The following is a 24,585-nucleotide window of genomic DNA, read 5'->3' as shown; positions in this document are numbered from 1 at the left end:
TTAGATAGACCCAGGTTTTACCACTTAACAGTTGTATCATTTAAAATCCCTGTGCCTTGGCTTTCTCTCGGAACAGTGAAATAATATTATATCATAATACTCGTGGGGTCACTCTGGATTTTTTTAGTTAATACACATAATAGGCTACTAGTATCTGGCCCCCAACTAAATCTTGACTAAATAAGGCTTTGAGTCCTCTGCTACGTAAGACTTACACCTGTAAGGAGACTGGCTCCCCGGCTGCCTACCAGTCAGGTATCTTTGAACACAATTAGCTACTAAATCTCCAAATTAAATAATTCAATTAAAACATTAATCATATATAGATTTCTATATATGTGTGTGTTTTTTCAAGACTATTAAGACTATAAAGACCATTTAAAGACTCATGGGGGGAGAGACGGAGTATGCACCTTGAGGAAAATATGTTGACATTTAGGAAGCCAGGGAAGTGCAATTTCAGCTGACTGAGAAGCAAAAAAATGTGAGACTTATTTTTACCCTTTACATATCTAGATAATAACATACATTTCCATGTGATGGACATGATCCTTGAATTTAAAAAGCTCAAATTAGGGCACCTAATTGGGTGGCTCAGTTAGTTAAATGTCTGCCTTTAGTTCAGGTCATGATCTCAGGGTCTTGGGATAGAGCCCCGCATCCGGCTCTCTGCTGGGTGGGAGTCTGCTTTTCCCTCTCCCTCTATCCCCCAATATGTGCATGTGCTTGCTCTCTCTCTCTCTCTCTCTCCCCTGCCTTCCCTCAAATAAATAAATAAAGTCTTAAAAAAAAAAAAAGTTCAAATAAATGGATGCTTTAGAAACAGAATGAAGAGAGATTTGGGGGTGGGTGGGATATACCAGTCCATGGGTGGTCTTAACAGGTTTACAAAACTATGAATGGCTGCTATCCTGTCTTCTACATGAAAGTTAATGCTCTCTCAGAAACTCTGTAAAAACTTTGACTCCTGGGAGGTGAAAGAACCTTTTGAAATATTAGTTCACATCTGTGTGCTTACAATGACTCTACGTTTTTCTCTTTTACCTGCCATTATACATAAGGGAGTCTTATGAGAACACATGCCACAACTGTCTTGAGGATAATAATGCTATATAATAGCACAAAAGTATGGCCACTCAATGAATTGCACAACAGACATCCCATAAATTCACCCTTCCCTTGATATGTGTAAGTGTTAATGTCAAAAATGGTTGTCCTTTAAAGGATAGTGCTTAGATAGCCTGGGAAATCATATGCAGAATCACAACATGTAAAAAATATATATTTATCAACAGGAATAAAATTTTTAACTTTATTCTTGACCCTGCCTTTACAACTAAATGAGTTTTTAAAGCAGAATTTACAATGTCTGAGTTCAGATGCCAATTGCCGTCTTCTCAGATTCCGCATCCAGTATATTTAAATTTTGCTCTGAAATCTTATTTTTGTATGTGTGACATGTTTTGATCCCTATGTCTAATACTAGTTTTTTAATGCCAAAATTCTAATACAAACTATTTAGGTGGGTAATCATTAAATGTTATCAGACATCCATTCTTAAAGAAAAGCCTAGTAAACACCCTATTTCCATTTTGAAAATTACAAAGGAAACAGTCCTACCCTCTCCTCTTCAGAGTTCAGTCTAATACGGGAGAGAGAACAAAATGGGTCTGAGGAAATATACTTTCAAATCACGAGTTGCCAGCCTAGTAGCATACTGCCTGGGTTTGCCATGTTATGATCTCATGATGCCTCTAAATCCTGCCCACAGGTGTCTGTAGTGGGTTATGTTCATTTGAGACTTCGGGATCTCCTGGTGTCACTCCGTGTCCGCTGGTGCTGGAGTTCACTGTCTGCCTTCCCACCATGTCTAACGAAGTAGAGACGACCACAACTAACGGTCAGCCTGACCAACAGGCTGCACCAAAAGCACCATCAAAGAAGGAAAAAAAGAAAGGTATGGAGATATCTTCCTGAGGCCACTGAGGGGAGCGAATGTTGCTTACCTCTGAAGAAATGTGAGGTTTGATGTGAACGAAGTAAGAGCTGGTCCTTGGTCCTTGGCTCCCTTCAGTCTCAGCCTACTCTCAAGTTCTCCTGAACAGGAAAGTTGGACTTCGGCAGAGATTACTTTGCCCCACTCGAAACAGGACATATCTCTGATTTCACCCACTGGAGCCTGCTGGGAAGCGTTCATCATAGCTTGTTTGGTTGATAAACACCACTCTCCTTTATTAGAGATTTATCTTTCGGTAATCTATTTACCACTTTACTTTACTGAAGTAGCTGTTTTTCAAAAACCGAGATCTTTTCTATTTTATTAGACCTTGTTCTCTTGACCTGAAGTACCACTAGAAAGTGCCAGAGTCCTTAATCATTCATAGTTTGAGAAAATGCCGTGGCTTGCCTGCCTTTTACTTTAGCTTCTACTTTAGCTGTGGAATGAAATGACTGCATCTTTTTAAGAAAAGCAAAAGAAATTCTGAAGATGAGATATGTATCTTAATGACTTTCAAATAAATTTATTCATAATTTTCTTCTACCTTATTGGCGACTCAAAGTGTTAGTAAATAGTTCAGTAGCTTATTTTTCTTTCATTAGAAAAAGCATTATCTTCCTTACTTTCTCTTAAAAATATTTTTTAAATTATGAAGAATATCCCCAAATCTACCTCACACAGTCCCATACATTTCCCATAATCAGTCCATTTTGCACTTTTTAAAAAAATATTTTATTTATTTATTTGACAGAGATCACAAGGGCAAAGAGGTAAGTGGAGAGAGAGGAGGGGAAGCAGAGAGCCCGATGCGGGGCTCCATCCCAGGACTCCTGGGATCTTGACCTGAGCAGAAGGCTGAGGCTTTAACCCAGGTGCCCCCATTTTGCACTTTTAAGAGTTCACTTTCTCTCCACCCCAACACCATATACAGTATTACAGAATACAACTTCACTCAGAGGAAGTAAGAATAAAGATAGAATATTTCATATTTGAGCAACCGTAATGTAACCAATATGTGTGCTACTAATGGAGATTCTGGAACATATTTGGTCATACCTGGGGATGATATTTAAAGGCATTTATAAATTTTATCCTATATTTCTTTTTTTTCCCTCAGGCTCTGAAAAGACAGATGAGTATCTTTTGGCCAGATTCAAAGGTGATGGTGTAAAATACAAAGCCAAACTAATTGGCATTGATGATGTGCCCGACGCAAGAGGGGATAAAATGAGCCAAGATTCTATGATGAAACTAAAGGTAGGAAGGAGGGAAAGCATGCTTCGTCTCTATCTCAAGCAAATACCCAACAACGGGAATTATATTAGAAGATTGTGTAAACCTATAACTCAGTTATTTGAAAGAAAAAAAAAAAACATTTCTAATCACATAATTGATCCAGCGATGCTTCATTTTCTGAGGAGTCGGTCTTGAGTTTGTTCGCGCGTTGTGAATGCTGTTCTGGAGACCAGACTCAGTCATGTAGGTGCAGGAGCAAAGATGTCTTTTTCCTTTGGGTACATCAATTTTTAGATCCTGGAAGTATTCAGCTGAAATTCAGGTCTCTCTCTGGGACCTGTAGCTCTTCCATGTTAGCCCTTTGGGTTTTTTGTTTTGTTTTGTTTTTAATTTTTAAATTCTAGTGCTATCACTGTGTGAGACTAAATAAATAAATATTGTTAAATAAGACCAGACCTAGAAGGAACATATTTGAAGATATGATCCCATCTTCTTGTCTTCACCAACCACTATTCTGAGGCCAGCACAATTACAGTGACTTGTCCAAGTTCACCTAGCTAATTCGGGATGTCCTGGCTTGATGTCTTCTATTTCATCCTGCCGTCTATCATGAAAGGTGCCTAATCCTTTTGTAGAGGGTAAACCAAGCTGAAAATAAAGCCATCTTTTAAATGTTTTAGTAATAAAAGCATCATCCGGTAGTTTTAACTGGATTTTTCTTGTTTTCCCAATCTCATCAGGGAATGGCAGCAGCTGGCCGGTCTCAGGGACAACACAAACAAAGGATCTGGGTCAACATCTCCCTTTCTGGGATAAAAATAATTGATGAGAAAACTGGGGTAAGAATTCACTTTCACTGACACCTTTCTGACCACCTGAGTCTAACAAACAATTAGATGTAAATCTCAGCTCCCTGTTTTTCTTTTCAAAAGTCTGTATAAAAATAGTATACATTAGTATATATTACTTGTCCAGAAGTAACAGGCAGAAAACAGATAGGGTAGGAGGTGAGGAGCCAAGATACTCTATTTTGAAATTCATTTTCTGAAATGGATGTGAACCTCCAGTCTATAAACACAGACGTGCTATAAATTTCACTTCAGTATTTTTTGGACCCCAGGTACACAGAACTTCATTAACCCTAACCCCTGGTTTCCAATGCTGTCATAGATCTATGCCTGGATCTCATTTTAATATATTAACTATGTGCGAACTTACTGGCTAACCTGAAGCTAGAATATTACCTGTGACACATCTAGCTTTTCTGTCTACTCTTTTTTCCCCTTCCTCTTTGCCCTACAGGTATAACCTTGCTCATTTTTTGTGGTTACTGTTACAAAATGAAAAACAAGTCTTACTTATTTTGTTTATTTTTGTAACCTTATCAAAAGACAATCATCATACTTCAGGTTCTCTGGGATTTTATTTTCTCTATTCAACATCGTAAGATTCATTTACTTAAAATGTTGTTTGTAGCCCATTTTCATTGCTGTCAAGTACTCTGTTGTCTCAAGGTACTGTGGGAAGACTTCCCATTATTACCCATGCTTTCCTTGAGATGGCCATTATCTATTGTGTAAAATCCTCTGGTCACATAGAGAGCTCTGGAACCCTGACACCTGCTCACTCATCCTGCTGGTCCTCAGACACTGCTGTTTCCAGTCTCTATTGTCTCTCAAGTCTTTTCCTCAGCCCATCAGAGAATGGTGGCAAGTTTCCTTCAACCATTCTCTTGTTCCCTAAATCTTCAAAGATAACCAATATAACTTTCCAGTGGCATTCGGCATTTGGAAACAAAAATCAAGACACCTAAAAGTATCCCTTGAAGAGTTAAGCCCTGCTATGTGCTTGAAAGGTTCAAAAGAAAGGGGGCGTGGTGGGGGGGAGAATAGAGGAGAAGGTGCTGTGAAACCAATAAACCCCTTGCCCCATGTAACTCCTTGATAGTGATGTGAACATGGGAAATACTGGATGCCGGCATTTGGTAACTTCCAGAATGTTCTGCAGATAATTTTTCTGGTAGTACTTAGGATGGTTTTCTGGCCACTCAGAGCCATTGTCGAAGGATCGCTGTGCACACTGTTCTAGTTTAGTTATGCTATTCACATGAGTTTGACTTTTAGTTGGGAAAGTCAACCCACTTGGACGGTTTAGCAGTGAAATATCCCGTGTTTGCTTTAGAAATCTCAGTCTCCTGATTCTTAATCCTTTCTTGCTATGTGGTATCACATCTTTGGGATGAAAACAAGCAAGTATCAATATCCTATAAAGTGTTTTCCCCACTTCCGTTTTCTACTCTATTCCTTTTGGAGCCCTTACTAGCAAGGATAAATGTAGCTCTAAACCAGAGGCAGTAATTTCTTCCTTCAAATGTTTTGGCTTTCTCATATATGCCTAGGTAGCTGGTGCTTTGTGCCACCATATAGATTCTAGTTTTATCAGTAAATCATTTTTCATGTCTTTTTTTCAGGTTATAGAGCATGAACATCCAGTAAATAAGATTTCTTTCATTGCCCGTGATGTGACAGACAACCGGGCATTTGGCTATGTGTGTGGAGGAGAAGGCCAGCATCAGTTTTTTGCCATAAAAACAGGACAGCAGGTAAGCTTCAAGCCTTGAGGTATAACTGGAAGGGGACTTAGGTCAATGTTTATTTTAAAACAATAATGAATTATTTCCCTAAATCCTGAAGGGACTTGGAAAATTATCATCGTCCTTCTTGTTTTATTAAATACTTATTTAATCTGCTGCCCTTTATGTATCTGGCAGTGGGGATAGGGGAGCAGGGATCCTCCATATACCAGGGAGGGATGGTAAAGAGCTTTAAGAGAAAGGAGGAGAACAGTACTAGTCAGAACTGACGGGGGACAAAGAGACAGAAATAGTAATATTGAAGTACTCATACAGATGCTTTTTCTTACTTCAGGCTGAGCCATTAGTCATTGATCTTAAAGACCTCTTTCAAGTTATCTATAATGTAAAGAAAAAGGAAGAAGAAAAGAAAAAGGCAAGTACCACCCAATATTGACCCTATTAAACTTAAGATTATATTCAGGACCATGTCTGAACATCATGTAAGCATATGGCCCATCTGGAGAGTTGGCTTCTTTGTGGCTCTTTCAAGTATAGAAAGTTTAGAAATATATCATATGTTTTTCCTGGTAGAGCAATGGATGTATGTAGCAGTTAGATATCTCTGATTTTCAGTCCCTGACTCTTGTTTTCTCTCCCCACAAACTTCACATTGGTTCCAGAGTCTACACAGGATGAACAAGTTTAAGCTCAGAAACTGTATTCAAATCCAGTATTGATATGAGAAGGGCAGGGGAATGTAGGGCAGAAATAATATGCAAGACTCTTGCCTTGTGCTCATGAACCCATAGGTATATATAGAGCTATACAGATATGTAGGTATTTAACTCCCTTTAACCGTAGCTACTAAGATCTCTGAATTTCTCTCTCTCTCTCTCTCTCTTTTTTTTTTTTAAGATGGAAGAAGCCAACAAAGCAGTAGAGGTAAAACTACATCTTTACTTCTTATGAATTGCACACATGACATGTAGAAGTCCTTTTTGCCCTGTGCCCAGGCATGCTTCCCTCCTAGCTTATGACTCTGTATTCATGATCCCTTTGGCCATAGAAGATGTAGAGTTGAATTATCAGTGCCAAAATCATAACTGTTTAGCAAGCCAGTACAGTAGGAAATTACATTCTATAAGAAAACTCACCAACTAAACTCTCAAATATTTGCCATCTTTTCAGAATGGGAATGAGACCCTATTGACCCTTGATGATCAAGCTAACAAACTGAAATTGGTATGTATGTGATTTTTTTATGATTCTTATTTAACTGAACATGAGTTTACTTCCTATAGATGTATCAAATCTGCATTGAATCTATATGGAAGTCCGATTATGACACCTGTTGCCCTAAATATTAATATAACATTAATGTCAAGATAGAAAGCAATCTTTTTAGTAAAAACATCTGAATCTTATCCACAAGATTTTTTTAAGAATGTGGACTAGATGGATTTGTTTGGGAACATGTCTACACTTCCTGGCCTAAGTAGCCTAATAGTAAATCTGTATTAGTTAAATGAAAAATCAAATTGTGACAACGATTTTCCTAAACCATAGTTTAGGAAACAATTACAACAATATACAAAGTAATATTTTTTAGTAGACACATCTGAATCTAATCCAAATACTTTTTTAAGGGTGTTGACCAGATGGATTTGTTTGGGGACATGTCTACACCTCCTGACCTAAATAGTCCAACAGTAAGTGCCTGTTTTTAAATTTGCAATGTGATGAAAATGACATCTATAACTCAAATTGGCAATTAGCCAGAAATCTTGAGCATCTCATTGACATTTGGAAGGTACCCGCTGATTTTTCCACATAAAGTATAACTGGGTCCTAGAACAAATTTGCATCTTAAGTTACCATGGGAACCTATCAGCACTAATTCAGTTATATTATTATTTGGTTGGAGGATAGATCTGAGCCATAGGACAGGCAGTGCAGTCCTTCTAGGTATTACTTAGGATCAGAGAGGGACCTGAATAATAATCCTTGGCATAAGTTCCACTCAAAGGAAGTGTTTGCTAGATGATTAATTGTAAAACCATCCAACCTCTTCAGTGTTTTTCTCTTCTTTCTATTGTGACTTAACAACATAAGCTTGGTGTGAAGTAAGACTTAAATAAGATGCTCAGTTATGTTTAACTACAAGGACTGTCCTTGTTTGAAAAAGTGGGTCATTCTTTGAAGGACCTGATAGTGTATCAAGTCTTCTAAATATTGATTGACCCGTAACAGCTCTGTAAAAACGGAGCAGTATCTTCCTTTATAGGTAAGGAAATGGTGATTCCGAAAAAAAACTCATTCACCTGAGAAAGAGGTCCAAACTCAGAGCTTAAGCACAAGTCTTAGAGCTTCCAAAACGGGCCTCACGTTAAGCTACCCATGTACTTTTGACTGACTTCTTTTAACTATTATTATTTTTTTTTTGACAGTTTCTTGAGTACCTGCCATGGGCAGGACACAGAAATGAGGGACAGGTACAAAGTCAATGACATCATGGAGTATACCGTCAAAGAGCGAGACTAGCATTAAAACTTATCACAAAGCCTATTCGTTGATGTCAATTACATGGTATTTGTCTAGTTTAGAGGTTCATTTAATACCTCAGAGCAAATGAATTTCTGAACTTGACCATAAAAGATGAGAAAAGCAATAAGAGACAAAAAGAGCATCAGTCTAGATTAATGAGGGGACTGTCTAGGAGTCTCTTATATCAGGGAATTATCAAGCAAGTCTAAGATGGTCGTAGTAATCAAAGTGGCAGCAGGTAAAGGACAGGGTAAGTCTCACTTGCCGGAGTAGTGCAGAGAATGGCAGTCCATGAGCTTTCCCATAATGCTCAGGCCCGTGGGATTGGAAGGGGCAGGGGCTGCATACTCTCTTTTCTGTCCCCAACCCTATGTGATTCACAATGCAGAACAGCATTTCAGAGGCCCTAAAAAGCCTACATTAAGAAGCCAGCTTAATGTCCTTTTCAGCAGTGAGTCCGGATTCATTTGTCTGTGAAGACTTTTATTCTTCATACTGTGTGTTACCATCCTAAGAATACACTTTTTGAGAGACAAGATTGGATGACCCTGAAATGTTTGTCCTAGCCCTGAGTTCCTTGTGCTTCCTAGACTAACCCTCCTCCGCAAAGTGAATTGATATCTGAATGATCTACTTTCCAAGTGTAACTCACATTCAAACATGGAAATTGAAAGAGATCAAAGCACTCAAGCTATGAAATAGAATTCCATTGGGATAGGCAAGGAAGCACTGACTATTTAATCTGCTTCTGTAGACTTCTAGAAAGTTCTGAAGGAGGAAATGAAAACAATATGAGTAATCCTGAGTCTTAGTTATATTAGACTTAATGCATTCTAAAAATGTTGGGTTTATAGAAATAAAAGTGAGTCTTAAACTAACAATAAATTAAAGTAATAAATACCATCAAAGTAGATGGTATCTGATAAGTAAGAGAATGCTAAAGGCACTGATTATGTGCTGGTTGGGTTTTGCCCACGTGTTTTTGCATATTGACTCCATATTCTTAGGTCACAAAACAGATTTATCTCTACTTGATAAAACCAGAATGTTTAAAAATATTCACAATCTTAGAACAGTGGCTGTGGAAGAGGTGACGAGAGGAAGAAATCTACATTACCTGGACTTTATTACTGGTTCCCTGAACCATCTGGCCCTTCCCCAGCATTCATACAGAATGGTTTTATGTGTTTCAAATAAAAGTCATGTTACAAACTAAGTGGTATCCTTTAGAACATAATTTTTACTGGAAAATAACTGAACAATATTCTTCCATACTGCCACTCGAAAGAAAAAGAAAGAAAAAAACCAAAAAGACATGTTCTCAGACTTTTAAAATGATAATTTGAAAGTACAGTTGCTATGAGAAGAACATAAGGTATGAAGGAGGTTTAGTCTGGTACAGGCATGGGATCAGGGCACAAAGCACAGTGTCATACAGACATGAGAGGCCATGGGTGGGCACAGGGGATGCTGAAGTAGAAGGATCACTAGGAAAAGGCTTTGTAAAGAATCTGAACTTGAGTTGGGTCTTTGAAGTGTGTAGGAACATAGAGAGCAGTCAGGCTAAAAATAAACTGGGTCCTATTGTAGGTCACTTTGAAAGGCTGGCTAATGAGGCTTATTTTAATATAGAGGACACAGGAAGCCACTGAGAGCTTTGAGTAGGGAAGTCCAGGGATTCAGCAGGCTGGAATAGTTTCGAGAGACCAGCTTCATGGAGAAAGCTCAGCTGTGGAACTCAGCAGATAAGAGCTCACCTTCATGCAGACCCCTCTGTGACTGCCCACTTCCCCCTCTTCCTGGAGCTTCTTACAAGCCAGGGCTGCATTTCCCCTTCATGTTATCAGTGCTTATCTCAGGTAGCCCAGATGGTGACCAAGCAGATGCAGTGTTTGACAATCCAACCAAGAATTAATGAAGTTCTGACCTAGGGAGCAGATGAGGAGTCTCACGTCATCCCATTGTAGTCTATGAACTAGACTCTTCATCCTGGATCAACAACAAACCCAACCTGAGGAGAGCCTTATACATTTTACTTATAGGCTGACTATTCAGAAGTCTAACATTGTGGCTCCTGTTTGGTGTCCTAAGAACTTCTTCTGAAGTATTTGAAAAGGAGAACTCTACCAGCTGTGAACACCCAACTGTTCTAACCCAGAGGTGGCTCATCATAAATGAATAAATACTGAAATCACAAGCTTTTGTAATACGTTTTGTCCTATCCTTTGATTGCTAAAGAGCCCTTCATTAAGAGATCTTCCAATCCATTTCTTTGATTTAAAAAAAAATTGTTTTTAATTATAAACTCTTTCTTCTGACAAGTTCTTCTGGTTATAAGAGAAAAACTGGCTTTTAAGAATTGTGTTTTTATATCTAACAATAAAGGAAACCAAAGATAGAATACCAATTAGGCCTGACTTAAGACCTTCCAAAAAAAAATTGTTCTTTTAAAGCCAAGGAGGCCTATTTGGTCCCCCTTTTTACTCAGTAGTTTGAGAATTTCATATTCTCTTGAGGTTGTCTTTGTCCCAATGATCAAAAATATTTAGTAAGCTGCTTGGGGTAATGCTAGACCTCTAACTTCCATCTCAGGTAGGCATCTTTGACTATGTGCTTCCATGGCTAGCATAGATGAGAAGTTAATGGATCAAAGTCAGTCAGAAGAAAGCTATGTCAGTTTGACAGCCCTAACCCAGGGTGAGCCCAAACTTGTTATGTCACTGACCTGAATAAAGACATGTCAGATTTTTCAAATTTGCTGATTTTTGGTTGAGAGGGATATCCTATCTAACAATGGAGAATGAAAGTAAGATAGGAAGGGACGAGATCTTGTAGAGTTAAATATTTGGTATGTTTTTCAAATTAACTCTAAAGCCACATCTCTACTTTATACGTGAATTAAAGATTACATTGTACATAAATTAAAGATAAATTAAAGATTTATTGAATTTATCCACCAAATAGTTGAGATTACTGTCACAACACCAGCGACTCTAAGCTGTATTATGAAAAAAATGCACAAATATGAGAGGTTAATGTGATATGTTAGAATATATCAGCATTTTGAGTGTCACTTTCTTCTTTCTAGAAAGACACAGACGAAAGGATGTGTCCAGAGGAGATTAGGATGATGGGAATGAGAGATCCAACTTCACTAGCACCTTCAAAAAGATCCTTAAATATTTAAAGGGGCATACGTGACAAATCATATGAATGGTGGGAAAAATCTGGTTTTTCCCCGTAAAGGAAAGACCAATTATAGGGAAATATATTTGACCTTACACTTTGTCACAACCAGCACTATAAAATATTGGCGAGAGAATTTGCCCATTTAGAGAGTTGCTGTTACATGACTCTGACAGTATAATAGATGGGACTATGCCTCGGGTGGGAGGCTGGGTTACGCCTCTGAGGTCTTCTCTTACATTCAAGCTCAATATGCTTAGATAATTGCTTAGAGTGACTGGCAGTCGATTCCCTTTAAGACTCGCAAAGACAGGAATGGGAACAACGAGGGTCGGGAACGCAGTCTGCAAGGGTGAGCAGACACATGACTAGAGCTTCATTTTAACGAAAGGCCAACAACGTGGAGACCTAAATGAAGGGGCAACAAGGCGGGGAGGGACAGGGAGGACCTATTCCACTGCTAGTAAAGAAATGCACTCAGGGAGGTGATGGGAGGAGGTCACGGTTAACCGGTCTGTCAAGATCAAACTCTAACGGGAATTTTGATGATCCTGATGGTCGTTTGTAGCTTTCTCATGTGAAGTCACAACATGGACTAACACTTTCTTTTCTCTCTTTTTTTTTTTTCTTCCCAAATGTGATAGGAAAGCAAAGATATCCTGTTAGTGGATCTAAACTCTGAAATCGACACCAATCAGAATTCTTTAAGAGAAAATCCATTCTTAACAAATGGCATTACCTCCTGCTCTCTTCCTCGACCAAAGCCTCAGGCATCTTTCCTGCCTGAAAATGCCTTTTCTGCCAATCTCAACTTCTTTCCCACCCCTAATCCTGACCCTTTCCGTGACGATCCTTTTGCACAGCCAGACCAATCGGCACCCTCTTCGTTTGATTCTCTCAAATCTTCAGATCAGAAGAAAGAGAATTTGAGTAACTTGTCTACTCCCCTGAGTAACGGGCCCCTGAATGGGGATGTTGATTACTTTGGTCAACAGTTTGACCAAATCTCTAACCGGACTGGCAAACAGGAAGCTCAGGCAGGCCCATGGCCCTTTTCAAGTACGCAAACACAGCCAACAGTGAGAACTCAAAATGGGGTATCTGAAAGAGAACAGAACGGCTTCCATATCAAATCCTCCCCGAACCCTTTTGTGGGAAGCCCTCCCAAAGGACTGTCTGTACTGAATGGCGTAAAGCAGGACTTGGAAAGCTCTGTCCAGTCCTCACCACATGACTCCATAGCCATTATCCCACCTCCACAAAGTACCAAACCAGGAAGAGGCAGAAGGACTGCTAAGGTGAATTGTCTTCTCCACATATCCATTGGCAGAATGCATGCTCGGTACCAAAGGGTGGTGTGACGCAAGCTCTCTTTCCTGCTGCTCTTGTAGTTGCCTGTGTGGCTGTGGAATAGAAGGTGGGATAAGGCACATCTTTCTCCAGGAATACCTTCCTCTGATTGCCGCCTTTGCTAAGCTTCTCACTTGGCAGTGTTTTCACACCCTGCTTTCCGTTTGCATGTCTTGTCACTTGTTATTAACTAAACACAAGTTTTTCCATTTTTAATGCTGCTATGCTTCTGTATTTCTGGTAAGTTCGATCGTCATATTCTGGAAGGGGAGGGCAAGGGTTCTTTGTGATGCCTTGTGTACCTTCCCCACACTAACACACGCCCCACACACCCCTCCTGCTGCATTAATGTCCAAGGTGGTGGTGGAAAATTCTTGAGTTTGCCTCTTCTTTTCAATGCTGACTGAATGATCCATTGCTTTAAAGGACACTTAAATATTTACTAGTACCACTTCATTGAAAAGCAATTGAAAATGTGGTTTCTGTGAATATATCTGTAAAAACCTCATTAGAATATGCAGGCTGGCCTCATAATTAGACTATAGTGTCACCTTTATATAAACCGATTTAAACCTAGTAGAATAATCAAAAATATGTAGGTTACTTCTTTATTTATAGTTCTCCTTTCTTTCCCAGCTTCAAGCTTTTAGAGGATAAGGAGACTAGACAGATACAAATGTGTAAATGAGTAAAATAGGTTTCACCTTGAAAGTCCTCTTTACCTCAGTTACCAAGACCAAATATTCTGTCCATTGCAGGGATCTATCGTTCAGGGGGAGTTGGGGGGGGGGGTGGTGAGAGGTGGGGGAGGGGAGTTTTGGCTTTTTGTAGTAGTTTACCAGTAAGAGGAATAAGTTTTCCCATGTGTGGTTCCCAAATCTGAGGTACAGAATAGGAGACAGAATAAAGCTGTTTTTCATAATTACTGAATAACTCTTGTGTCTCTCTCTCCGCCCTGTCAGTCTCCAGCAAAAGACTTGCTTGCATCAGACATCTTCACCCCTCCTATCTCAGAAGCTCCAGGCCAGACCTCACCTACAGGACAGTCTGCAACCCTACAGACCAACCCTCTGGATCTCTTCAAAACAAATGCTTCTGCCCCGGTGGGACCCCTTGCAGGTCTAGGTAGGTGCTGAGAGATGGAGTAAAACTTGCCTCTGTTGCTTTCACTCATAAGATTATCATGTGCAGGAGGAAGGCACTTCATAGCCATAGAGGCTCCAGGGACAGAAGATCTGATCATCCCACTTTTACTTCCGTAGACCCCACCCTCATTTGGTTCCCTTGACTTGCAACTGAAATTTGGCTCCTGAAGTTGGCACATGGAGAGAAAACCATTTTCAATACTGCACTCACCCGAGCCAACTGGCAGTGGCTTACGGAAGACAACTCTAAGGGATTCTGATGTTCAGACCAGCTTCGTTGGAGAAAGGAGATAGAGCTGAGAGAGTCTTGTCTATCGTCCATATTGGAAAAACTGATGACATGCGTGTCTGCTACACAGTTTCCCATTACTAGATCAAAGCCCTATCTCCCAGTGAACTGATATGCATCCTGGATGGGGTATCGTGTCTTACGCCCGAGAGGGATGTAAGTTAAGTCCAAAGCAAGTGTAAGTCATACACTGCAAGCCTTGGGTTCTTAGCCCGCTCTGCTGGGCATATGATGGGTATGAGACAGGCATATATACTGATCGGTCTCTGAATACTTAAGCCTCAGCTGCTCCTTGCCAATATTTTGGCTATCGGAGTGTCTTAATAGAATTAGAAGACAGATGCTAGAAACCTGACACTGAAAAGAACACAGAGATAAGGGAAAAGATAGGATTTTACCAGATGCCCTGGCTATGTGCCGGTACTCATTCCCAAATGTGTGGCACTCATGTGAGCCACTAAGCCACTCTGTGGCGGGACACTGGGGGAAGCCACTTGACTGAGGACGAGCCCTGTCGTTGTTTGCCCACGGCCTCCAGTTCCTTTCTGCCTCCATGGTACAGTCTTCAGAAACCCCGACAACAGGCTTTGCTATCCTGCTGGGGATTCTCTTTATTTTTCTGCTTCTTGGCACCTCTACAAGCTCCCAACAGACTCTGTCTTGGGAGGGGGTTGGGGGAACTAAGGATGAAGAGGAACTGTCTTCCCCCATTTTGTAAAATTTCACCAGGGCTCTTGGTTTTTTCTCTGCCTCCTGTGGAGTCACTCATCAGGACTCTTTTTTTGTTTCCCCTGCTGCTTTCCTACAAAGAAAAATATTTTCTTTTTTTTCACATTAAATCTGTTTAATCCTACCTGGAGTATGGCGACAAGAGGGGGTTTTTACCCAACCGTTGAGTGCGGGTGTGGGAAGTCAACTTGTTCTGGGTCTCTTCTTGCATTTATACCATCAAGACTCTCCCCCAATACTTCATGTCTCTTACGGACTTTCCCTTTTATGCATCGTTCCCTTTCCTGCCCCCCCCCCCAAGTGGAGCTGGTGAGTGCCTTTTCCTTGCAGAAGGGTCGAGAGCTTCCATGCACTTGCGGCAACTACATCACATCTCAGAGCTTGACAGTCTAATATCAATGCCCCAAAGAATTTTTACAGCCAATATTTAACAAATCAGCTCGAAAATACAGCTGGACCCTATAACTGTTAATTTATTCAGACGAAGTGAAGCTTTTTGGCTAGGTGCCCCTGTTGAGGCCTTGGGGTATACAACTGCAGAATACTGATGATCCTTCCAAGTTTGGACATGGGACTCAAACTGAGCTCTACAGTATAGCCCCTGTCCACTAGCAGGGATCCTCAGCCAAGCCATGGAAGGTTGTAGTTCTGGCTTCCGCTAGACCCAGCTGGGAGACTGTCTCTTCTGGAGAACTGGGGGTAGGGAGAGGGTGTTGTAGAAAGCTAAGCCTTCAGCTTTGACTAGCTACCTTGTGTTTTAATTTAGCATCAGAAGGTAATAAAATTAACTTCTTACACCCACACTTTTCTTTTCCCTACCCCTTGCCTCTACTTTCTCCAGCAGAGCCTAAAATATCTTGGAAACACAATGCATGAAATCCATCAGATGGGAATGAAGGCTGGCATAAGCATGTACTGAGAAAGCCTTTAACTCCTTGCAGATAAAATATTTTTCTCTTTAACTACCACCACTTCCTCTAATACCATCTCTGAGTAAAGCCGTATATTATTCTAAGGGAAGGCAAGTCATCCAACATGAAAAATGATAAAATTCTACCCCATTTGCACATCCAGTTGGCGTAAAAGTATCAGTCAGTGACTCTGGCTTTGGTTAACAAAATTTAAATAAATTTGTTTAAAAGTGGTAGCAATCACTTTGCTCAAACACAACCCACTTTTAGAACCCCATAGTATAGAATGTGAGAGAACGCTTCTCTTGATTAGTTGTGAAAAGAATACGTATGCTCTTTAGTGTAAATCAAGTCTAATTTCTGTAACTATGGAATAAGTATTTGGATTACTTTCCATAGTCCTATCCCTTGATGCTAAGGAGGCAGAACAGAAGAATAGGGCATTTGATTTGGAACTGGTATGCCTGAGTTTTAGTCTCTATTGTCACAGACTGTGAGCTTCCCCCATTTTAATAATTAATATTCTTGTACCCAGTTCCCTAACCTCAAAAACAAGGCATGTTAAGTTCGTAAGATGACCTTTTCTGAAACCCACCACTGTCTCTGAGCACACCATACATCTCCGTGGCCAGACGGTGAGCCTTCATGATGATACAGTTAAGTCAAGTAACATCTATATCCAATACTCATAAAATTTAAGATAGAATATCTTGCTACATTAGCCTCTGAACATCACTTTCAAAATATCTCTCAGTCTAGAAACAAAAACATTCCTAATGCAAGGTAGACGTTTGGAGGTCTTTTCTTAGTTCAGTTAGAAAACGTTCATAACTAAAGAATGCTCTTACTCTACAGCTCAAAGCAAGCAGATTTTGAGAGGGGGGCATCATTCATGAGTAGATATGAGGCTGAATTTAGGTTGGTGGCAGTCTGACAAGTCATTCATATACTTGGGAAGAAGCAGGAGAGAAAAATGTCCTACATTGGAGAATAAGATATAGGGAATGAGCTTCTCAAGAAGAGGGGAAGAAGATTGGAGAGACCTGCATTTTAGTGACTTCATCAACTCTTAATCAATATGGTGAAGACACAGGAGATGGAGTCATTCCCCCACAAAGATTAGGTGTCTAGACACAGGCAATTAGCTCCCTCACGAAGTTTTGGGGGTTTTGTGTTTTGTGTTTTTGTTTTTTGCTCTATGTCTTCTCTCCCTCCCTTCCTCTTTGAAGTATTGTGTTCTGACTTCTGGCAAGGCTTAGTGAGTGACACACGGCAGGAAGCACTTTTCCTTGAAACAGCTCTCCCAGGAAAACCAGCTTTTCCTCCATGTATATGTATAAAAGTCTAAAGCTATCTTGGCATCAACCAAACTTTATCGCCCTTTTATATAGCTGTGTCAACCTTGGCAGCATTTAAAAGCAAGGAAACTGAAATGGTTTCTTCAGGGTGCAAGCATGTTGAGGCCTAATATACATGCGTGATAGCTGGTTTCCATGAAACTCCAGACAGGAGCCAGCTGCCAAATGAAAAGATCGAATCAATGACTCAGAGTACCCAATGGATTATTTTAATTAACTGCTTGGTAATCAGTAGGGTTTGTTTATGTAAATGTATTCCCTCAACAGATGCACGCATGCTATCAACAGACTCTGTCCTAGTTGTTTGAAATGTATCAGTGTCATAAATGTTTTCATGACCAGGTCCTAATGGAGTGTAGTACCCTTCTAATGAGAAAAGTTTAAAATCTGTGGTAGAAAGAAAGGGCTTCAAAAGGCATCCAACCTTTGAATGCCAGCTATTCTGTATTAGCTAGTTAATCTTTAGACTGATTTAATCTCTCTGGGCCTTTTTTCCATGCCAGCCTTAAGGCTTAAGGAAGGTGTTGGCCATGTAGATGCTTGGTAAATGCCCCGCCTCTCCCCCTCCCCAGAGCCGTGTTTCCTGAAACTCAAAAATCCTCTTCAAGTTTGTGTCCTGATAAGTCCTTTCCTCTGCTTCCTTCAGGTGGTATACCAGTTAGCCCCCCTCAGGCAGGACCGTGGAACCCAGCATCTTTAGTCTTCAATCAGTCTACGTCAGTGGTCCCGGGAGCCATGCTGAGTGGTCAGCCTTCAGGATTCAGTCAGCCAGTAGTTTTTACCACAAGCCCAGCTATTCCAGGTTGGAACCAGCCTTCATCCTTTGCAGCCTCAGCTTCGCCTCCAGCCCCTGTTGTTTGGGGCCCATCAGCATCTGTGGTACCCAATACTTGGTCCTCAACAAGCTCTTTGGGGAACCCTTTCCAGAGCAATATTTTTCCAGCTTCTGCTGTGTCTACCCAGTCCCCTTCTATGCTCTCCTCTCTTCTGGTTGCTCCTCCTCAACCACCTCCCAGAACTGGCCCTCCAAAGGACATCTCCAGTGATGCCTTCACTGCCTTGGACCCACTTGGGGATAAAGAAGTCAAAGAAGTGAGAGAAATGTTTAAGGACTTCCAACTGCGGCAGCCACCTGCTGTGCCTGCAAGGAAGGGAGAGCAGACTTCCTCTGGGACTTCGAGTGCCTTCTCCAATTATTTCAACAGCAAAGTTGGCATTCCTCAGGAGAATGCGGACCATGATGACTTTGATGCTAATCAGCTGTTGAAAAAGATCAATGGTAAACTACCCACTTCTCTGTCTACCCTACCAACAAGTATTTCCCCCGTCATATGGGCCCACAGAGTCTTTAGAAGAACCCTCTCCCACCCACCAGAAGCCTAACTCTTGCTCTCTTTGGTAATCTGTGGTTACCTTATGGAGCAAATAATTTACCATAGCTATTTCTAAGGGCTGGCACAATACTGCCCTCCTGTGGCAAGTCCTAGAAGGGCTGCTAAGAGCTCTTGAAATTCAGTGGGTTGTGGCACTTGGAAGGCTCTGTAACAGAGCTTCGGCCACACTCCCCCGCCTTAGTGAGGGAATTCTGAGTGTCTTCCACTTCAGTTATATACGCACAGCCTCCTCTTCGGATGAATTTACCTGTAATAATCACCAGGAATCCTAGTATTTTGTGGTGATTTTTGTCCCATGATGTAAATTCCAAAGTATGGAACTTAATTTATGAGATAACCTTGACTGGGGTGGGGGAGGGGACGGGACGGGACAGGGGAGGGTAGCACATGGGACAGGGACTTTTACTTATTATCTGGGAAAAAAATGTGTCTACTGACTTATTGGTGTTTTTTGCCTTCTAGAACCACCAAAGCCAGTTCCCAGACAAGGTTCCCTGCCAGTTACCAAATCTGCTGACAACGCATTTGAGAACCCTTTCTCTAAAGGTTCTTTCGGTTCATCACAAGCCTCTGTAAGTATCAACTACTAGAAGCTGTTGCTCCCAAGTGCATGCCACATAGAGCTACTTTGTCGTGAATTATAAACATATATTTTTTATATACATATATTTTTATCCCCAGGTCTGTGAATCACCAGGTTTACACACTTCACAGCACTCACCAAATCACATACCCTCCCCAATGTCCATAATCCCACCCCCTTCTCCCCAACCCCCTCCCCCCGGCAACCCTCAGTTTGTTTTGTGAGATTAAGAGTCACTTATGGTTTGTCTCCCTCCCAATCCCATCTTGTTTCATTTATTCTTCTACCCACTTAAGCCTCCATGTTGCATCACCACTTCCTCATATCAGGGAGATCATATGATAGTTGTCTTTCTCTGCTTGACTTATTTCGCTAAGCATGATACGCTATAGTTCCATCCATGTTGTTGCAAATGGCAAGATTTCATTTCTTTTGATGGCTGCATAGTATTCCATTGTGTATATATACCACATCTTCTTGATCCATTCATCTGTTGATGGACATCTAGGTTCTTTCCATAGTTTGGCTATTGTGGACATTGCTGCTATAAACATTCGGGTGCATGTGTCCCTTTGGATCACTTTGTCGTGAATTAATCTTGTTTGTATAATAACTCTTTGGTGCTAAAGGATGTTTAAATTAGATTTATCATTGAGAACCATCACAGTGAAAACATCAACTCAGGCTGGGGAGAGACTATTTTGGTAGGGATGACTATCCTGAGCTTAAGAAATGAATATCATAGAGAAAAAGTCTCAAGGACAAATCTCACTTTGCCTGGCTCCTAAAATCATTTTGAGAGAAAATTGAGCCAAAATAATATTATCTTTAAAAATCTTTCAAGGAATTAGTTTTCTGACTTCCTGCCCTCAGACCTTTAGCTCATAAAAACAGTACCTTTCATTCTGGAAAGGCAAACCTCTGAACCCTGATTTTGATGAAAATAATAAATACGCATCACGAATTATAAGCAGGCAGACACAAATCATTATAGACCCACATGATATCTGACTTGTCTGTGACCTTTGAAAAGTCTTAATTATAGAGTTTTTTTTTTCTCTAAGTGTAATTAAACCTATTGACTGGATGGTTTTATCTTCATAGATGGCTTCTCAACCCACATCTTCTGATGTATATAGGGATCCTTTTGGAAATCCTTTTGCCTAACTTCTGTAAGTAGAAGATCCTATGAAGCTTAGGTTTGGTAAGAAAGCATGGGACGGGGTGAGGGTGAAATTTTAATTTTCGAATTGTTACAAGGTTAAATCTCTGTAACTTAGAACTAATAAACATGGAAATCTATGCTTAACTAACTCAGTAATGACTAAGCTGAACATTTAAGAATAGAATTCTTTTACATGTTACAAAACAATAATATACCCATGGGGATATGGATTTCTATCATATCCTATGTTTTTGATACTTCAGAATAACATTTTTGCATAACAATAAACTTATAACACATAATAGCTTTCTAGTTGTTTTTTTGTTTTACCTTCATACTGAAGCGACTGCAAAACATCCTCGTAACTACTTGGTTTCCTATAGAAGTTTCGAAATCCAAAGACCGTTTGTAGCTAAGGACAGGTCAGCTGAACAGAGGCCACCTCCCAGATCAATTTATTTCTCTGTGAGGAGTCTGACAGTTAGTCTAAAATAGTCTGAGGGCGTTCAATCCAGAAGTGGTGACAACTGCCTTACCTCCTTCAAAAGCAGCGTGTGAGCAGATGAGTTTGCAGGTTCATCTTACTAGTAGATTTTATCCCAGGTGAGTTATTAGGTGTAACTGCCTTAGACCGAGACCCTGGGAGGTCTCAGGTGACCCTTTCTTTATCAACAGTGAGTGGAAGCAACTCTGTCTGATTTCAGAAGATTGAAGTTCAAGGAGGAAGGGAGGCTTGGCTGCGTTTTAGAGGAGGAAGGGCATAGCTGGTGGGGGAGAACAAGAAAAAGAACGAAAGGAACCAAACCTGTTATTTTCAGTCTTGCCCCTTCCAGGTGGGACTCCTACTAACTCTGTGCTGACCCACCTAGAATTTAATTATTTTAAATAGAGAAATATCTCAAATCTGACATGAACAGTAAGATTGACTTTATTTGCAATTTGAATTGTTTTCCCTTACTTGACTTCTAGAATTACAGTGTTTCTTAAAGTGCTTTTCCAGAAAGTCTGCTTCAGAGAACAGGCTGAGATTATGGAAAAAGCAAGTTCTGGGGCCCCACTCCAGCCCTAAGAAGTCCCTCTCTGGTGCTGAGGAAAAGCTCCAGGTTACAAGCAGCCTTGTGGTTTCTAATACTGATAGAACAGTGTAATATAATGAAGGGCTAGAAGTCTTAACAGAGGCTCATTCTCACCCTCGTCTCCAAGGGAGGCAAACATGGACAAATGGAAAGGAATAAAATGCATCCGGAGTCTAGAAGGATTTTTTGCACGAATTGCATTGACAAGAGGTCTCCTTGGAGGCCCTTTCTTTCTTGGGTCATGAAGGACCTAAGTGAACATGGTGAACTTGCTTAACTTATAGATTGGGGTTGGGGATAGGGGAGCATGATCATGGGAGAAAATAACTAAGATTATTGAACATTTGTGTGAATCACTTTATTTCAGGCTCTGCATTTATTTTCTTATTTAAGCCTCTCACATCAGCCCTAGGAGATACTATTATTGAGTTTTAAATGATGACCTGATATTTAGTACATTGATATTTAACCCAAAAATTTTAACCATGGGTTTTTTCTTCTCTACACTTCTCTAGGAACTTGATATGCTGACTATCCAGAGGAACAAAAAGGTTGGCCTTAGTATTCCAGGACAAAGTTAATAGCCAGACGACCTCTGCTCTCTCGTTTCAGCTTTGACATATTATCTGTTGCCTTGTTGCTTGCTGCCTCTTCCACTTGCAAAATGCCTTCACTTTTCTGTTTAGATTAAAGCTAAACTGAATCCATGGCTTTAAATAAATTAAGAATCTAAATTCTCTAGCTTAAATGTAAATGAAGTAGTTACCCTACTTGAACCATTGCCTAGTGTGTTCCTAGAACCTTCTAGAACACTGTACTGTGTACCCTCTGGTTGGGAGATGCAGCCATCACAACTCCTCAGATGACACTGTTTTGAATAAATTTAAAAATCCTTACCGTTCAAAGTTGTTTGGGGGTTCTGTTTCACAGCATAAATCCTAAAGGTTATAGTATAACAAAACGCCTTTTTAAATCTTGCTTCATATCAACATTTATAAAGAATTTTTAAAGTAAAATTGAAGCAAGTCCAACTTCTCCTTAGACACTTGGGAATCTGACACACTTAAGAACCTTTTTAAAAATATAACTTCTCTATCTGAAGATTATTTTCTTTCAAGGACAAGATTGTTCCCCCCCCGCCCAGTCTGTTGCTTGATAGTGCAAATGAGGGAAAAGTATTATTTGTCTCTCCTCTCCTCTTCCTTCTGATTCTTTTTTCAGTCAGTTTTATTCCCAGGTTCATATAACATTACTTCCCTTCCACAAGCAACAGTTTTATGGGGGGGAAAAAAATCTAAGGATTCATGGATCTGAAATGTCTCTGCCTTCTCAGTAATCACTAAATCCCATAACTAGATTTGCAAATGGACACAACCTTTATCCTTTCTATGGAATAGGAGGCCATCCTCTTGATCTGAAGTTCCAGAAGAGCAGTTCAGGTTGAAGAAAATGAAAAAAAAAAAAAAAAAAATGAACTCAACTGGGCAATGAAGGACTGTATTCTGGAGAGCCAACACATCAGAAACTTCGATGTAATTGTGCCAAATATATTGGGTGCTTATATGGGGTCATGCTAGACCTTTATCAAGTAACTGGAAAACTCGCTTGAAGCCACAATCTCCTAGTTAGTAGGAAGATGAATGATGACTGGAGGGGTAGAGTGAGACGCTGTAGAACAAGTATTTGGTATTATCATTGAAAATCTAACGTCTGCAGTATTTTTCTCCTCATAACCTTGGAGACTCTCCCAGTTCATTTCCTGTCATATTGTTAGCACAGTTCTGAAGGATTTGTTCTTGCCAAAATGAGTTTCATTTTGTTATATTTATGTTGGGTTTTAAAATGTTTCTCTTGATCCTTAATGCTCAGGTTCTCATGGGTGTTAATCAACCATACAATGTTACCTTTAGGTAGAGGAGGATGACTGCTTAGGATCTAAACAAGATGGTGGCCTCATGAATGTTTATTGATTAGCCCCAAGTAGTCCAAGCTAAAGTCCTGTGGTTTTATGTTTAATGGTAATAGCCGATCATGAATGGCATAATTTTCTATCTGGCTTCCAACTCAGTCATTATAAACACAGTCCTAAAATAGTATTTTATATGTCCCAATACCTAAATGTGCTCGACTGGAGACAATTATATCTAGGTAGTTGAATTTTTTTTAAATAGACAGATTTTGAAAAGGATGATCAGCCACACACTGCTTTGTACATACTTATTTTCCTGTGCACTTTTCTGTATGCAAATAAAGCTATAAATTTACTCATTTCAATAAACTGGAATGGCAGAATCTCATGCGTTAGCATCAGTTTATTCTTACAGTTGACCCCTACTTCGAGCTGATGTATAAAATATAATCAGTCCAAGGTGAGCCAATATTAGTGCATTTGGGGTTGTCATAAAGAAGAAAAAAATGGAAATCTGGGAAATGAGACCATGAGTAAACCATTGTCTGATATCTTTTCATGCCTGTTCTCCTCTCCCTGACCTATACACATTCCCTTCCTGAGAGTTTAACAGGAGTCCAGTGGATAAGACCTGTATCAGAACAGCCACTACTGACATCTAGTATAAAAATCATTTATTAATGAACTCTTGGTTCACACCTTCTACCCTTTGCGTCTAATTGTTCTTGACTCAGCCATGTTTGCCCTTAGCAAAACACAGCTGTGTGGACTGATGTGGCCTGGTATAGGCCACTCTCGGGAGAACTTCTGCATGAGGCGGGCAGGCCCACGATCAGACATCTTTACCACAAGGACACTTTTAATTATTCTCCCCTAGGATAAAAGCTCAAGGCTCCCATTTTTTTTTTCAAAAAGACCTAGATCTCCAGGAAGATGTCCCTGAGGCAGGATTGCTTCAGTACAAAAGTCTTGATCTTAAAGTTTTCTAAGTCTTAGGACAAACTTGGGAGCAGGTGGGTGTCCTTGATTTATGATTATAGGTCGTTCGTTATTACTGCCTTACCTTTCCTCTTAAGTGAAACATTCGGTCTCTTTTCTATCAACAATGAGTAGAATACAGAAAAACAGGTTCCACA

The 24,585-nt window shown here is 40.2% G+C and overlaps 1 protein-coding gene and 1 long non-coding RNA gene across 8 annotated transcripts in view; one reads left to right on the top strand and one right to left on the bottom strand.

The window, feature by feature from the left end:
- DAB2 (DAB adaptor protein 2) overlaps positions 1-23,832 on the top strand; it is a 172,366-nt gene extending 148,534 nt beyond the window's left edge. For 5 of the 7 annotated variants that reach the window (XM_059173859.1, XM_059173860.1, XM_059173861.1 and 2 more), the window contains 14 exons: positions 1,772-1,957; positions 3,117-3,256; positions 3,976-4,074; positions 5,706-5,837; positions 6,163-6,243; positions 6,726-6,752; positions 6,999-7,052; positions 7,457-7,519; positions 12,185-12,838; positions 13,853-14,015; positions 17,969-18,601; positions 19,179-19,288; positions 20,404-20,471; positions 22,056-23,832. In XM_059173859.1, the coding sequence (XP_059029842.1) occupies positions 1,867-1,957; positions 3,117-3,256; positions 3,976-4,074; positions 5,706-5,837; positions 6,163-6,243; positions 6,726-6,752; positions 6,999-7,052; positions 7,457-7,519; positions 12,185-12,838; positions 13,853-14,015; positions 17,969-18,601; positions 19,179-19,288; positions 20,404-20,466 (2,310 nt within the window). In that variant the 5' untranslated portion in view covers positions 1,772-1,866 and the 3' untranslated portion in view covers positions 20,467-20,471; positions 22,056-23,832. The remainder of the gene's footprint in view (positions 1-1,771; positions 1,958-3,116; positions 3,257-3,975; positions 4,075-5,705; positions 5,838-6,162; positions 6,244-6,725; positions 6,753-6,998; positions 7,053-7,456; positions 7,520-12,184; positions 12,839-13,852; positions 14,016-17,968; positions 18,602-19,178; positions 19,289-20,403; positions 20,472-22,055) is intronic. The other 2 variants (XM_059173854.1, XM_059173855.1) reach the window with 2 other exon arrangements.
- Positions 1-24,585, bottom strand: part of LOC131831689 (uncharacterized) — a 54,609-nt gene that overhangs the window by 17,264 nt on the left and 12,760 nt on the right. The gene's annotated exons all lie outside the window — the stretch shown is intronic.

The sequence above is a fragment of the Mustela lutreola genome, chromosome 5 (assembly GCF_030435805.1).
Source record: "Mustela lutreola isolate mMusLut2 chromosome 5, mMusLut2.pri, whole genome shotgun sequence".
Lineage (NCBI taxonomy): Eukaryota > Metazoa > Chordata > Mammalia > Carnivora > Mustelidae > Mustela > Mustela lutreola.
Note: the sequence above shows the minus strand (reverse complement) of the source record. Positions and strands in the feature narration are given on the sequence as shown.